Source organism: Mustela erminea, chromosome 1 (assembly GCF_009829155.1).
Source record: "Mustela erminea isolate mMusErm1 chromosome 1, mMusErm1.Pri, whole genome shotgun sequence".
NCBI lineage: Eukaryota > Metazoa > Chordata > Mammalia > Carnivora > Mustelidae > Mustela > Mustela erminea.
The window spans coordinates 32,273,705-32,290,993 of NC_045614.1; the positions used below are offsets into that span (position 1 = coordinate 32,273,705).

Below are 17,289 nucleotides of genomic sequence, written 5' to 3' on the forward strand. Positions count from 1 at the left end.
CACTTCCTACTGATCGGGAGGCACTTTGTGTCTGGGTAGAGGAGGGGCGGTTGGGCCAGGATGGCTGGCACGGAATCGCTGACGGGCCTCCCAGTCCTACCAGAACACCCCATGGAGGAGATGCTCAAGTAAGGAGGTCAAGCATCTGGCAAGAAACTGTGCCAAAGTATTTAGAAGGTTGGATTATGTTTATAAGGAAAAGAGTGAGTCAAAAAAGTACGTTTTTGTTGCTGCAAGTCAAAGGAAATGTAGATTTCAATACAAATCAGTTTGGGAGCCTCCTAAGGGTCCCATTCCCGGAACATGGTGACGTCCATTCGACTGAATATTAACGCAGCCATTAAACGTGATGTGATAAAAGCTACGAAAAGAAGCTAATAACAGAATGCAAATGAAGAAAGTCAGGACCCAGAACCTTCAGAATGTCTACAATTCAGAAAACAAAAACAAAAACAAAAACAAAAACAAAAACATGCTGGTATACAGGGAAAAGATATGAAAATTCACCAAAATATTCACACTAGTCAAGAGGTAAGAGCTATGATATATTTTCCCCTATATCTTAATTGTTCTCTTGTAGCTGTTCCTAGTTGCCCACATTAAAAAAAATAAATCCTAAAAACCTGAGTTTCAAGGCCATTACCAAGTGGATGTGAGCGAAGTTATTTCCTGTTGTGAGATTCCTACATTCAAAAGCTCCAAGAGAAATGCACACAGGTCCTTTAAAAATTTACTTTACAAAATCCGGTACCAGTCTGAGGCGCCCGTCGGCCCCCTCCCTCCGCCCTGGGCCCATGTTCCTATGTTGCCTTTTCAGTAATAAAATGAATAAAATCAGCAACCTTTTCTCTCCTGTCAGCAACCATGGTTACTTATTCTGGGTAGAGATGACTGCCCATGCCCAGGGAGGTTATAAATAAGCCTCCTGAATGGTTATTAAAAACCAGGACACTGGAAAAATTTCTCTGAACCCAGAAAATGTCAGCGAGACCGTGACCTGAAGCAGGCATGCATCGGGCCCTCTGGGGTGGGCTCTGTTCAGACTGCTCTGTCCACTGCCCCCTCTCCCTCTCACCTGGCCCCGAGATTATCCTCGGCTTCCACACAGCAAGAAATTGACCCAAAAAGAGAAACACAAGATGAACAGATTCTACCGCGACTTTCACTCAGTTGGTTTTCATCGGGGCCTTGGTCTATGGGTCCGGTTCAGAGTCATGAAATACCAGTAAGGGGACATCGCTGCCATAAGGAACACAGAGAAAGTCACCCCGTGGAACCGGTCAGAAACCTGACTCACACCTTCAACACTGAGCTGAGGGGTTGGGTACTGCCCTTGCAAAACATCCCCTTGCCATCCTGAATTCCCCGCATTAAAATCACCATGGAGACATGCCCCCTCGTCTCCAGAAAACCATGGCAAACATACATAATGGACGTATGAGGTCAAGTTCACATGACGGGGCTTCCGGAGGAAGGAACCAGATCCTGGATCAGTCCCGGAGGGATGCTCGGAGCAGGTTCGGGTGCTGTTTACTTCCTTGCAGTACAATCCCATTTCCTTCGAGAATACTACCTGGATTCGTCTTTGGGAAGCCCATGTCCATTCTCAATCCCTGCAGGTTGCATGGGCTGCACCCCATCCCCTAGGTCCCAGGATGGGCACGTGACTCAGGACGGACCGAGCAGAGTGAACATTCCTCCGCTCCTTCCACCGCAGGAGGTCCTTTAAGAATTGTCAGGTGGGGGTGCCTGGGTGGCTCAGTGGGTTAAAGCCTCTGCCTTCGGCTCAGGTCATGATCCCAGGGTCCTGGGATCCAGCCCCACGTCGGGCTCTCTGCTCAGCAGGGATCCTGCTTCCCTTCCTCTCTCTCTCTTTGCCTGCCTCTCTGCCTAGTTGTGATCTCTGTTAAATAAATAAATAAAATCTTTAAAAAAAAAAAAGAATTGTCAGGTGACGCAAGTCAGGCAAACGGGACCCCACTCTGGGGCTTTGGGTGACACTACCTCGTGCTAATGGGTGTTAGCCTGGAGTTGCCCACGGCTATCTCAACCACCACTGGGAAGAGCCCACCTGAGAACAAAGCCAGCCAGTGGGGAGGAAGTAAGAGCCCAGAGAGAGAGAGAGAGAGAGAGAGATGGAAAGAAGGTGGGTCCTCACGACATCATTTGGGCACCTGGATCCCGCTGTTCCCAGAACCCAAATCCTGTGAACTTTGTGGACACTCGACTTAAAACAAACTCATCTGTGTACACCAGTTGGGTTGGGCTTCTGACACTTGCAAACAAGAGTTCTGCCCTTCTCATGAAGGAAGACCATCCCAGTGTATTCTCGGTGCTGGCCCTGAGGCCAACTGACAGGACCCTGGGTTTTCTAATCTGTAATTCCGGACCGGGCCACCCATCCTTCCCAGCGGAGGGGATGAACAAAGGATCTGGGTTGTGAAATTCATGAGCATGACTGAGGTGTGGCCGCTAAGTAAGAGGGGGGTAAGCGAGGAAGGGGGTTTCTGGGGGGTGGGGGGCAGCTGGTTAGGAGGTTTTACCCAACCAATTAAATAAAGAAAACTGGGGTAGAGGATGCACATCCAAACTATGCAGAAGAAAAGGAGCAATGTTCCTGCCCAGAATTAAATATAGAAATGTTTTGCATTATAAGGATTAAAAAACATTGCAGACATTCTTGGTCAAGTGAGCTGTTCCAGTTGGTTCTTTCAACTCCCCTCCACCCCTTGTTGTCCTCTGGTTCTCTCCCAGTTTGCCAGCAAGGCTGAAAAATTATCCCATGACTCCCTGGCCATCAGTACATCTTGCACATGCATCTCGGTCTTGCACAACAAAGTGTCCCTTGTCAAGGTGTGTCGGTGCCACAACTGTGCAACACTCATCAAAGGCAGCAGGAAGTCCTTCCGGACTTCTGCTTTGGTGGGGTCTCTACATATCCAGGCCAATGACATGTGCGCTTTTAGCTGATGGCGGCCTGGGTCAAAAATCAGAGTTGGCAAACTCCTACACAGTTCTAGGTTTTTGACTTGATCCTCTCTGTCTCTCAGAACCCTTCCCCCAAAGGCACGGTCAACCTGCCACTTTTCTCTCCTAGGTCAACATCCTATCGGTCTTCCTCTATCAGTCTTTACTGCTGTTTACACTGTGGGCCTTCTTTCATGTGTTTATACTTGCCATACATTCCTACCACGGGGCCTTTGCACATGCTGCTCTTGCTGCCTGGAATCCTCCTTCCCTTGTCCCTTAAGCATCACTTTTTCAGGATATTCGATCTAACCTCCCTGTCTCAGCTCTATCTCTCTTTGCATGCCCCCTTAGCCCAAATTTACCACAGATTCAATTTCATATTGCACAATTCAATGCTTCTAATCTATTGAACTCCACTAGACTGTGAGGAGCAGGAAGGTAGGCTCTTTGTCCACTTTTGCTCTGCACTGTATCCCTAACCCACTGCACAGGCAGTGGCACCTTCTTGCTGGCACTGAGTACTTAGTGGACATCAGGCACTATCCTAAGTTCTTTACAGAAATTAACTCTTTAATTCCCACAACACCCTATAAGGCACTGCTGTCATTTTATTTCACAGATGAAGACACTGAGGCATCAAAAAGGTAAGCTCAAGGCCACACGGGTATTAAACCACAAAGTCCAATTTCCAGCTCTGGCAGACTGGTCTACAGCCCATCACGGGGTAGGCCCTCAAGTCACAGTGGCTGGCTGCATGAATGCACAGAAACCATCCTTTCTTTACTCCCCTCCACACCTGTATTTCCTTCCTTTAGGTCGCAGCTCTCTCTGACCCAGCCATTCCTCACGGCATGCGGCTGATCCTCAAGGAGAGCTGTGTTCCCAGCCTCACTGCTGCGCTCCAGCGTGCTTCGCTGGGGACAAGCTAACCATCTCCAGCTGTCCTTTGGTGTGCCCTCTGCCTGAGGCAACAGGTCCCGATTTGAACTCTCCTCTTCACCTGACTCTATTGTGACTTGAACGGTGGCCCTGACTTGTGGTACAGCCTTCCCCTGATCTCTGCAGGGGCCTCCCACCAGGCGCCCACCCCTGGACCATCTACACCTGTCTCCTTTGCCTTTAAGTTCCCCTGACCCACGCAGATCACCTCGGACTACCAGCTTTGCCTTCTGCCGTGCTCTCCAGCTTCAGTCCTGCCCTGCCCAGGCCAGACGGACGTCAGCAGACTGGCTGCAAGAGGAAAAGAAATCCCGATCCTGACTGTGACCATGCCCCTTCCTGTGGGGACTCTATCAAGGAGGCTGAGAGCAAGCGCCTTGCAGGTTGAGATTCTGGCTATCAGTCGTGACCATGGAGAGGTCACAAATCCTGTGGACTTGAGCATACTTCCCTGTAAATGGGCAAAATAATCAGACTTATCTCACAGGGCTGTTATGAGGATTTAGAGAGACGTTACATGGGACATCACCATCATGTTAGACCACAGTCTGTGGTCTTACAGTTGTCAACCGTTACTACTATCATCACCGTGCACATGTCCATGGTACGGTGGTTGAGGGCACAAGCCTGGAGCTAGACTGCCTCCTGCTCCTCCACTTCCAAGCTGTGTGGGCTTGAGCTACACGGCCTCTCTGGGTCTCACTTAGGTCATCCTTATGAGGGGACTAACAGTGGGGTCCACCTCCTCCAGCTATGGTGAGCTAGTTCACTCAAAGCCCTTAGAATCTACCTAGTACGTGCCCAAAACCCCACAATGCCAGTGGCTGCTGCTATTACTATGTGCAGTACTAGGGTCGCCCAGGCTGCAAGCTGCTTTGCGGGCACGTTTAGGCAATGACAGGGTTCAAGAGCTTCTTCAGGGCTCCACATGGTGCTGGTGTCAATGGCTGACAGTGCTTACTTGACTCACTCTGTGTGAGCCTAACGGGTGGATGGTATTTTCCAGGGACAAGGGGCAATGTGTTTCTGGTTCTAAGCAAATCAGAACGGGGCAAAGCCCAGCTCTAAGGCTGGCAAGTCCTTGAGGCTGTTTTTCCAGATCTGCTCAAAGGAAAAATGCTGCCTACAACAAGATCATGCTTTATGCCAGATTAAACACGACAAACTTATTCAATAACATGAGTTATTGACAATGGAAGGAAAAAAAAATCCATTATCTAGAAAACTAGCTTTCACCTGAGGATTAAGGTGTTTTGGCTAAGCCTTCTATGACCCATACTTGTTACTCACAGACTGGGATTCCAGGATTTAAATATACACAGTTCTACCTGCCTCCTTAGCGCAGTAGGCAGCGCGTCAGTCTCATAAAGATACACAGTTCTGAGCACTGCCTTCTCAAAAGACGAGGAACTTTCTAGCAAAATTTAAATGCAACAATGGGGTTGGCAGCAAAACAACCGAGTTTCCAAGTCTAGTCAATACCATGTCTTGGGTGCATGCATGGACGAGTGTGTGTGTGTGTGTGTGTGCATGCAGTGTAGGATCTAGAAGGCTATCTAAGGTTTGCTCCAGTGACCAAGAGCGAAGCAATGCTTAGAAGATGAGCTGTAATCTTTCTTCCATACGGCTGTGTCTGACAGATCTATGGAAACACAGGGGCACAGAAGGCATTTCTTCAGTTCCCTGTTCCTCATGCTCTTCGCACGCTGGTTTAAAAAAGGAGAGCGTCCCACAGGAACATCTGCAAACCTAAAAATGCAAACCTGCGCAGCTGGTGGACGCTGGGAGATGTCAGTAGCCAAAACATTCATGGAGGCCCAATCTGTGCACCAGTATGCTTGGGATAAGAATGATGAAAATGCAGTCACAGCAAAAAATATCGGGTGACCCTCGTAGAAGGTCCTCTGTGTCAAAGACTATATTAATGAGTTTACATGCATCATCATAGACTTCTCCCCAAAACACTATGAAGGACGTCCTGTTACTCACTAAATTCCACAGATGAGGTGACTGAGCCTTACAGAATGTAAGCAGTTTGTGGAAGGCCACTCGGCTTGGCCATGATGAAGGCTGGATGTAAACCGGTCTTCCAAGCCATTAATTGACAATCTGAAAGACTGGAGCTCCTGTGAGAACCTCCCAGGAGACTAAGGATGGGGTTAACTCTGGGCCCGTCCGACCAGCTCCCTCCCGCCGGCTGTGCTGTCCAGAAAGGGTGGCTGCTAGCTACACGTGGCTACTGAAGTTAAATGGAATATCAAATTCTGCTCGGTGCCCTTGAGCACTTGAAACGGGGCTAGCACAGCAGATGGCCCCGAAATTTTAATCTCATTTAATTTTCATGAATCCAAATTTCAACAGTCACATGTGGCTACTGGCTTCACGGGGCAGGGCTGATTTCTGGATTTTTTTTTTTTTTTGGGTAACGGTATCAGACACAGTTCAGGGAGGCGTCTCCTAATCTCAGAGTCAGAGGGACATACAGTGCTTTGCCGAAGAGCCCTTAGAAAATCATGGGGATAAATGCATCTTCTTTAGGATGCGAGATGGTACATTCTTCAAACATATACCACTTGACCTTTCCAATATTTCCCAACACCTAGATCTGATTTTCTCCTAAGTCACTGCATGAGGACAATCAAGTCAAACAGACAAGCCCACGGACAGCTGTTCTCAGACAGTGGCTGCATCAGCTTCAGCAGGAGCTGGTTGATATACAGGTTCCTGCCCCGCCCCCCGGCCCCCACCCCCGCCATAGGGTCTGATGCAGGAGGTCTGAGGGGACTCCCTGGAGTCCATGTTTGCATCAAGCAGCCAATATCAAATGCACGTGGTCTAGCTTCGAAAAATGCTGCTTCAGAGGCTGAATTACCTGTTTATCTTCTGGCCTCTTAAATAATTATAGCATATACATTTTTCAAAAACAGCACACACTGGGCTGAAAGCCAGGCAGTCATCACTCGGCACTAACTGCTCGCTTCTCCGACATGCGGTAAGGCGCTTAGTCACTAAGGCCTCATTTTTGTTTCATCGGAAACAGGAGGGTAACGATACCTGCTAGTTGTCCTCTAGGACACACCAGAACACAGACGTGAATGCATCTCAGAGGCGTAAGGGTTACAAACATCCTGCGGAGACCTCCTAGGACTTACAGACCTGTTTGCTGGTTGAAAAGAGTTTAAATAGATTTCACATTTTAAAAATCCCCATGTTTAGCTCGTCTGGAGGAACTGGAAGTGTTGGCCACCTGGTATGATGAACAGCACCGCCGTTGGGGGGGGCGGTTGAAGGCACACGTTCAAGTCCCCACTCCACCTTTTAAAAGCCAAGTGACTTGGGGGCAAATTCTCCAGCATCTCTATGCTTCAGTTTCTTCCATTTTGACATGAGACTCTTAATAGTATAACCATTTTCTAGGGCTGGAAGGGTTTCCTTAAGTGAGTTAATATTTATGAAGTGCGTAGAACACAGTCTGGCACAGGGTAAGAGCTACGTTGCTGCTGGGTGAATAATTAAATATCGTTGCACATGGCAACGACCCGCTAGAGCTGAGCTGGGGCTGTCACCTCCGGATGGGGCTGGCACGTACAAGTTCATCACAAGCACCGCCAAGACCCATGGAACTCTGGGGTCCCTGATGTAAGGGGTAGGCGTGCGTCCCCCTCCTTGGGTGTTCCACCTATAAGGGAAGCACATCTTGGGGCAGTCCTTCTCAGCTATCGATGGCAAAGGACCCGTTTTTAATTTTCAACCCACCGTGGGAGAATATGCGACCCTCCTGAGCGTGGCGGACACACAGCCCATGCCACACACAACTCACAACCCACGACACCCTGACTGGTCCACACTTGGACCAAGAAGACGAGCCTGCTGGGCACACACTTGCGGCAAGTTGCGCCAAGGTCAGATCGTTCCAAGAGTTCCTAGACATTGTCATTTTTAGTACTTGTCTTGTTGTAGACTGCGTTTAGCTTCCACGCTCAGACTACCCATCGCGGAGTGCCGTCTTAGAGAACTTCCGCATCCGTCCCCACAGGTCCCACGGGCTGCACCCTTTGTCTGGAGAGAGCAGACACTGGATGGTCTCTCTCTCTTCCCCCTTAGCTCCTTTTCAGCCTACTTCCCTTCTCCTGTCTGCCCACATTTCTTTGTTCTCCATCTACACATTGAAATGAGCTCCCTAATGCGATACTGGAGTTTGGGACAGCCTTAGAAGCTGTCACAGACGCCGTGGTGTCTCAAGCACGACCCGGTATTGCGAGTACAGCTTCTGGCTCATAGCTGTCTCTTATTCTGAGTGCTGTCCTTGGCCAACAGCCCCTGCCATGCCCGCTGCCCCTACCCACAACCTCGTCCAGGAGCCCCTCTCTAGCAGCCCAAAGCCCGTGACTGACAGATACACAGTACGTGGGACTGTCAACCCCTGTCGCAAGAGGGAGCCAACTGTACAATGCAACCCATCCTCCAGAGCCCCCTGTGGGGTCAGGATGCAGTCAGATGCCAGCCCAGATAGCATTCTCTGCTTGGCTTCTCCCCCAACGCCAGCCTGACTCTCTGACTCCCCTTCCCTGGGAGCCCGCCCTCCCTGTGTCGCAGACATCCTCATCCCTGCCTCAGGCTCTGCTTACAGGGAAAGTGATCAAAGACAGAAGCCATCTGAAACCACGCTTCCCCTCCCCGACACCCTGCTGGAGGAAAGCACACGGCAGGAACAACATGAAAGTCCTGAAGACCAGCCTCGGGTCACCTAGAGATCATTACCTCTCGCATTCTGTTTTCCAGGTGACCGGAACATACCTGTGGCATTAGACAGGGCCAGTGACTCCATGGAGCCCGGAGGGGTCTGCTCTGTGGGTGTCATGTTCTCGGTGTACTTCAGGGAACTGATGGGATGGCGGGTCCGGCACTGCTGAGTGGCTATGCCCCCTTCCTCCTCCTCCTCCTCCTCGTATTTGGCGACTGGGATGTTGCCTCGGGTCTCACTAAAGCTCTGACTCGACATATCGCTGTAGCTCTCCTGGGATCTCAGCCTTCCCGGGTAATAGTCCTCTCGGCATTCCTTCATGAAGCTGCCACCGTGCCCCTTCATGGCCATCGAGGAGCTCCTTTTGGGGTTGCTGAAGTGCTTGGCCCACATGTCGGGCTGGGCCCCGGCCCCCTGCCCTCCCGGACTGTAGGAAGTTCTGATGTTGCACTGGCTGAGAAGCTGCAGGGGACTCTGGGACGGGTTCTGCTCCATCTTGTTCCCGTAATGGTAGGGCTCGTCCCGGCTCCGCCAGATGGGGTCCCGGTTGAGGCTGGGCGTCTGGCTAGACAGGCTGAGCATGTCCATCTGTAGCGACAGGGGGTCCACGTCGGCCGACAGCCGGTTGGCACTCACCTGCAGCTGGCTGTGCTGGTTTAGCATGGGCTCCTCCGTCTTGCTCTTGTTCTTGCCGATTTTGGCACTGCGCCGGGACTCCTTAGCCCGGGCGTTCTGGAAGGCCGAATCGGATGAGTCAGAGCCATTGGGGTCCTCGCCGGCACTACAGGCCCGTGAGCAGAATATCTGGCCCTGCTTTGGGAGGAAGGGCCGCCCCAGGAGGGATTTCTTACAGTGAGCACAGCAGAAACAGGTCTCAGTGGCATGCCAGTGTTGGCCGTCATAGGTCATCTGACCTTGGTCGATCCCTAGGGATGAAAAAGACATGGAAGAGGCTGACAAGTTGGCTCGGAGGCCTATGTTAGGATGTGAGACACACAGCATCCTGGTTTGGCCCAGGGTTCCAAATACAACAGAATAAAATAATTATAAATCAATAATCAGGACCTCACATAGATGGTATTTGCGTCCTTTTATGAGAACCCCCTTGTTCTACCAGTCAGCTGCTTCTGAACTCATTTGCTCCGAGCAGAGAAAAAACTAGATCAAAATGGCCTGTCCATGCATCCTTCTGCCTGGGACAGATTCTCCCAGACAAAATTATAATCATGCTGCTAACACAAGATACAGAACTGCTCTAAGTGCTCTGCTTATACGTAAAGTCATTTAACTCCGCCACTGTAGGAGGTAGGTTTATAATATGATTTCCACTTCTCAGATGGGAAAACGGAGGTACAGGAGGGCTCAGTAACTTGCCTCACTCAATGCAATTAGGAATCTCGGGTGAGATCTGTACCCGGAATTCCTGCTCCTAACTGAGAAACTAACATTTCCTTTTCACTCTCCCCGGGGGTCTGCTCCAATGCCAACTCCTTAGAGAAGTCTCCCTACACATCTGAGAGCATGTTCTCCACAGCTCTTCACCCTGACCTGCCATATTTTTCTTCAGAGCAAGAGCCCTGCTTGACAACACACGACTACATGTGTGCATCTGCTTATTAATTCTCTCCCCCACTGCAAGGGAAGCTCTAGGACAACAGGGTCCTTAATTTTCTGTGGCTCGTCCAGGAACATGGCCTGACATATTGGAGGGTCTCTTTATAGAGTGAATGGATAACCTGATGCCCAAACTGCCCCCCCCCCATTCAGATGAAAAAAATCACTGTTAACAGTTCACTGGAAAACATAAAAATGGATTTCAACACTTGGTAAGGAAAAACCTGGGTGTGGTTCATCAAAAGCAGCCTCCATAAGCACGCACACCTTTTGCTTAATGTCATCAGGGAAGGAAGAAACACACTTGCTCCCCATGCAAGGGCTGTCCCTGGTTTGCATAATCTTGTTACACCTGCCCTGCTGGAACCTTCCAGAGGCCCAAGGGCTCTTGCTTCTCAGCATCTCTTCTGCCCCCTGCTGGTTCCAAGACTCAATCTCTCTGGGGGCCACCAACTTCTTGCCGCCATTGGGCCATGAGCTTTGGGCAGGGCTAAAGCCATGCCTGGACCTAGTACCAACCAGTAAAAAACTGTACTGCCCAACCTGGTGGCTGCTTTCAGAGTGGATCTAATTCCTGCACTAGTCCAACGGGAGAATTACGTGGACTCCCCTAGAGTGCCTCCCTACGTCACTATCTCAGCAAGGCGCTCTTTAGACAGCAGTTGCTAAGCTGGTAGGATGGAAGTCTGGATGTGGGGCGGATGGGGGGACCTGCTCCTGTAGGGGGATCCTATGGGGCATGCAGTCTCATGCAAGTACTATAGAATGGAAGGGGACCTGTGCAAGACTCCTGATTTCTGATAATAAAAATCTTCCCAGAAATGGAGTTCTAGTGTTGAACCTCCACCTTTAGGGGCTAACAGTCCGGAACCCAGACCTTCCAGGAATCACCTTGATAGCTGTGTCTGGAGAGGCAGTAAATGAGAAACTGGAGGGACACCTGGGTGGCTCAGTTGGTGAAGCAGCTGCCTTCGGCTCAGGTCATGATCCCAGTGTCCTGGGATTGAGTCCCACATCGGGGTCCTTGCTCAGCGAGGAGCCTGCTTCTCCCTCTGCCTCTGCCTGCCTGTGCTCACTTTCTCGCTCTCCCTCTCTCTTACAAATAAATAAATAAAATCTTTAAAAAAAAAATGAGAAACTGGAGAACAACTTCTAAAGAGAAGGACAAGAACAAAGGGCAAAAGCCAAGCAGCTGTCCCAGCCTCCTCTGCTCCCCGCCCCTACCTGCAGGTCCCTGGAGCCCAGGGAGAGAGAGGCACAGGCTCTCTCTTATGAGCTCTGCCCCAAATTAAGGGGTCTTGGCTGATTTGGGAGTCTGGCCCTAGGGACGAAGAGGAGACTTTCAGAGGGACAGGAGCGCCACAAAGGCCACTCGAAGGCAAAGCGGCCACTGTGGAAATCCACGCCTTCTCATCTGAGCACTCCCGGGAGGCGTGAGAACTGACGGAGCGGGACTAGGGACAGGACCCAGAGTCAGGGGACCCAGAGCTGCGGCTCCATCCACACTTTGTCCCAAAGCTCCTGGGAGGAAGCAGGGCAGGCTGTGAGGTCTGGAGTCCTGCAGAGGGAGGCTTCAGGAGTCAGTGAGGAGTCCGAGGAAGAAGGTTCCCACCCTGGCTGCGTCCTGTGACACAGCTGCCGAAGCCCATCCGCCCGGGGTCCGATCTCGGCCCGGTGGCTGTGTGACCCTAAGCAAGTGGCTTGATCTCTCTGTGCCTCAGTGCCCTCTGTGGCAACACAGGGCATGACAACAGGTCTGACTTCCCAGGGTTGTTGTGAGTTAATAAGCAGACGGTGCTTAGACCTGTATGTGCCAACTACTCTCACTGCTCTTTTTCTTCTATTTTCATTACCTCCTGATGCCCAGCTCCCTTTCTGCTCCAAGGGCCACTGCCCGGGTGCAGTCCAGGAAAGGCTCTGGGGCTGGCTCCGTCTTCCCCGCCCTCCCCTGCACAGGGCTGTGCTCACCCCCGCTGCCCAGCATCCCCAGCAGCGGCAGTCTTCCCTGCTCCCCATCAGAGGCACACAGGAAGCCTGGTTCCCGGGTTTGTCCTCCACCAGCTGCCTCTCCGAGCTTCTGCAAGGAAGCTGTGCTCCAACGTGGCAGTGGGGCCCCAGTAGTGGGGACGTGGCCTTGCAGAAGGCTGGGCTGGGGTGAGGCGAGGCGAGCAGAGGGGAGGCAGGTGACAGACAGAACGGCCCCAGAGGCCATGCAATGCGGTCCCTGAGCAACATCCCTGATGTCAGACGGTCCTCTGAACTGGTCCTGAACTCAAAACATCTGGAAAAGGGCTGTGCTGTTCCACATCTAAGCGTTCCTTTTTAATTCCCCCCTCTAAGCTCTGTAAGCCCTTCTCGGAGGGTGTGTGTCTACTGCTGCTCTAGCCTCGGTCTGTTTATAGGACTGTTTACTCGGCGATGCGCAGGCAAAAGTACCGTTGCCCTGGCAACGGCCGCCTGATGCACGGTCCACTCTGAGCGGCTGTATAAATATGGAATATTTGTGTAATATGGTCAGAGCAAAGCACCAGGAGATAGTGGTATACAGGGTATACACAGCACACCCTTTCACTGTTGCAGGAAAATGAGATTTCACAGAAAAGTAGATGAAGGGAGAAACCAACCAGGGACCACATTTGAACTACAGCAGTGATAACACTGCAGGCCACAGAGGTCCCCCTCTCTGCCAAAACACTGATGCCTTTTTATGGATTTGCAAGGCAGGAGAAGGCAGTGCCGATCAAAGGGGTGAACAGCTAGAAAGGGAGAGAAAGAGAAGAAGACAGAGGGGCTTTCTGAGGCCGACCTGCTGTGGTGACAGACAGATTTTTCTCTCTTCCAAGTTGCTGAGCAAACATTCTAAGTGGCAGTTTCTGGAAAGGCTTTGAAGCCTCAATGGAAAGGGACAGAAGAAACAGCAACACTAGCGCGAAGGGGGGTTGTTGTGGTGGCAGGAGAGCGTCTGTACCCTCGATGCCTACTGGCGGACCCAAAATCCACGCACAGCGAGGCTGGCTCCGGGACGGGCACAATTCTCCCCTCCCGCTTCCGACACAGCCCACCTGGCCTTCCTCACGTGGCCAGCCACCTGTCCACAGAGAGCTCCCCATTTCCTAACCCTTAGCATCAAATCAAGTCCGTTTCCTTATTTTGATCTTGTGAGAAAGGAAAGCCAGTGGGTCCTTGGTTGAGGCATTAGGCCGTGAGAGGGTGAGGCTGTCAGGGCTGCAGGGGGAGGTGAATCTGACTATCACCCAGGCCCCGGGCTGGGACTCCAACCCCGAAAGGCCTTCTAGAAGCAGGCCTGAGTCCGGGGGACAGACTGCTGGACCACAAAGGACCCCTGAGCACACAGTAGGTGTGTTGTTTGCAAAGCTGTGATTTTTAGCAGCTCCCAAAGCTCTCCTAAAGACTAGCTAGGTTTTCATCAGAATGTATCACTTCTGACGAGGCAGGGAGGCCATGTGCCTTCTTTTGGTTCCTGATAAAATCCTTGACGTCAGGCAACATGGGCTCCCAGATGGATTACCTCCACATCTCCCAACCAGGGGCAAGAAGCTGGCGGCTTCTGAGCAGATTTCTTGGAAGGGCACAAGCCGCAGGAAGAGCAGGCTGCTGGCCTCTCTGACAGTCACCCCCTGCCAACTCTTTCTTTTCCTTTTTAAAGGGTGGCTCCTTCTCAAGGTGCCACAACAGACGGTTGGATGAAGAAGCCACAGACACAGCCTGGTCTGGAAGAGTGCTGAAGGGTTGAACAATCCGTTCTTTGCGAAGGGAAAATGATCTCCATCGCCACAGATCTGCTGCTTCTTTGGGGGAGTTTATGGCTTATGAGCTATTTCAGGTTCTCTTGCTTTGTATTCGGCTGGGTCAGCTTTAGCTGATTTTTTTTAGGACATGCTTGCCAGAAACCATTTGGTTTTCTTGACAACCCCTTCCTACCAAGAGGAATATGCTGGTTCCTCCCTCTGCTGATCCTCAAGTTTTCCAAGGAGACTGTGGAAGACATCTGTTTACATTTTCCCTCGGAGTTTCCTTCTGGGACCTTTCCCCCTCCCCCGGGTAGGGGAGCTGTACATCACATAACCCCATGTTGGGGGTGGGCCTATGACTCAGGCAGACCAACCGAAATACCCTCTCCTCTTATTTCTAGGGTGAAACCCGTGACCAAACCAGGGATGCTAAGGTTCGTATTTGGAGGAGCTGATTTGGATACTCGGACAGACGTGGCCCCACTCCTTTTGAGAATGCAAGTGCTAAGGCTCTGTATAATTGGGCAGTCCTCTTAGCCAGCATGCAAAAGCAGCTTGCTTTTTACCAATGCCAACAGAAGGCAAGCAGTGCTGAGACACAAAGGATAAAAAGACCTCCAGACTTTAAACCCTCGAACCATCCATACCTGAAGCAAGCCCACTCCTTGGCCTTTCTGGAAATGTGAGCCAAGAAATCCACCCCCCCACACACTTTTTTTTTTCGCTTAAGCCAGTATGAGGTGAGAGCCAAAGGATTTCTAACTACACCAGACACTGAGGAGACCCAGTCACAGCAGGACTAAGCTAAGCACCAAACATCACCTCACCTATGTGCTGGGCACAGGTGTCGCAATATTCTGCATACAAGGACTCGAAGCAGTGGCAACAGTAGGGCCTTCCCTCCTTCATGATGTAGCGCTGGCCGCCAAGCACCGTCTCGCACTCGAAGCAGCAGAAGTGTTTCATGTGCCAGTGCCGCCCCTCAGCTTCTGTGCATTCGTCTGCAAAGATGATCTAGAGATGGGGAAGCCAAAGGATCAGTGGTTAACACCCAGCCAGGAGAATGCACTTTAATGGAGAAGAGCTTACAGGCACCCCAAACTAGAAGGATGGGAAAGCAAGACTTTCCCACAATTTACTCAATTAAAAAATCTATCTGTATATGTCCTGTCCTACATCTCTATCAGTGAGCGCACTGGGATTTGCCTAAAGCACAATTAACCCACAGTTTTTGGTCTGGCCAGATACTAACTGAACCACATTTTAATAAGAGAACTAAAGTTCTACCCTGAAGAATAAAAAGCAAGACCAGACACCAATGGCTCGTGGGCACTTTGGACAGCACATCCATGTCTTATTTGGCTGATGCAACATCTTTTTAAAAATAGGAAATGTTATTTTAATATGTAAGCTTCTGGTTTCTTTGTTGAAAACAAAGTATTTGAGAAGGAGGACTCCTGCTTCTAGATGAGTGGTCAGTTCTCCAGTTTGGTCCTATCTTGCACCACTCGTTGCTGTGGTAAAATGAGTCCTTCGTGTACACAACCTGTCTTGCCCTAGGAAGCATTTGTGTTTTGACCTCTAATATAGACTTTTAAAATTTCAAAGCATGGACTTCAAAGCTAACTACAAACCACAGTAATCCAGGCAGTGTGGTCCTGGTGTAAGAACTGACATAGAGATCAGTAGAAGAGAACTGAAAGTCCAGAAACAAACCCAAACATTTATGGCCAACTGATAATCAACAAAGATGCCAAGGACATCCAGTGCGGGAAGGAACGGTCTTTTCAACAAATGTGGCTGGGACAGCTGGGTCACCACATGCAAAAGAACGAATCCGAGTCATATACAAAAATTCACTCAAAAGAGATCAGAGACCAAAGGAGCTGTAAACTATAATGCTTACAAGAAAGCACAAGTGCAGATTTTCAGGACCTGGATTAAGTGACAGTTTCCTCAGCTATACCATTGCAACTGTAAACAACAACAACAACAACAACAACAACAACAACAAAAGGTAAATTGGACCTCATCGGAACTAAACTCTTCTGTGCTTCAAAGAACATCAAGAAAATGAAACTGTAACCACAAAATGAGAGAAAATAGTTGCAAAGCATGTATCTGACACCTAGGATCCAGTCTGAATTAGTATCCAGAATATGCAAGCAACTCCAGAATAGAAAGAAAAATCGCTCAATTAAAACAAAACAAACAAAAAAACCGGCAGGGGATTGGAATACACAGTTCTCCAAAAAAAGAAGATACACATAGCCAATAAACACATGAAAAGATGCTCAACGTTATTACCCATCTGGGACAGACGTATCAAAACCATAATGTGGGGGACGCCTGGGTGGCTCAGTTCGTTAAGCGGCTGCCTTTGGCTCAGGTCATGATCCTAGCGTCCTGGGATCGAGTCCCACATCGGGCTCCTTGTTCCGTAGGGAGCCTGCTTCTCTCTGCCACTCTGTCTGCCTGTGCGCTCGCTCTGTCTCTCTCTCTCTCTCTGACAAATAAATAAAATCTTAAAAAAAACAAAAAACAAAAAACAAACAAACAAAAAACCATAATGTGGTGGGTATTAAGAAGGGCACGTATTGCATGGAGCACTGGGTGTGGTGCATAAACAATGAATTTTGGAACACCGAAAATAAAATTAAATAAAATTTAAAGCAAACAAACAAACAAAAAGAACCATAATGTGATACCACTTTGCACCCACTACCATAGCTTCTCTGAAAGAAAGTCTGCATTCCCTCAACTTGGGCACAGGATTACCACGTGACCCAGCAATTCCATGCCCACGTATATACTCAAGGAAACAGAAAATATATGTCCACACAAAAACCTGCATATGAACGTTCATAGCAGCACTGATCATAATCTTCAAAAAGTGGAAAGAACTTAAATGTCCATTAACTGCCTCTACCTAACATGACCTATACACGTGACTGAATATTACTCAGCCTTGGGAAGGAATAATATACCCATACACTACAGTGTGGATTAACCCCCAAAACATTACACCACGTGAAAGACCACGTCCAGAAAAGATCACACATTGTCTGATTCCACTTATGTAAAATGCCCAGAATATGTAAATTCATAGAGACAGAGAACAGATTAGTGGCTGCCAGGGGCTGGAGAAAGAGGGAGAAGGGAAGGGACTGCTAATAGATACAAAGTTTCTTTTGGGGTGATGAAAAGGTCCTGGGATTAGCCAGCAGGGAGAGTCACACAACTTTATGAATATACTAAAACCCACCAAAT

The 17,289-nt window shown here is 49.8% G+C and overlaps 1 protein-coding gene across 5 annotated transcripts in view; it reads right to left on the minus strand.

The window, feature by feature from the left end:
* The window catches only part of PRICKLE2 (prickle planar cell polarity protein 2), a 320,192-nt gene that overhangs the window by 31,744 nt on the left and 271,159 nt on the right, over positions 1 to 17,289 (minus strand). For all 5 annotated transcript variants that reach the window (XM_032324380.1, XM_032324418.1, XM_032324400.1 and 2 more), the window contains 2 exons: positions 14,847 to 15,033; positions 8,707 to 9,579 (listed from right to left, as the gene is read on the minus strand). In XM_032324380.1, coding sequence (XP_032180271.1) covers positions 8,707 to 9,579; positions 14,847 to 15,033 — 1,060 coding nt within the window. The remainder of the gene's footprint in view (positions 1 to 8,706; positions 9,580 to 14,846; positions 15,034 to 17,289) is intronic.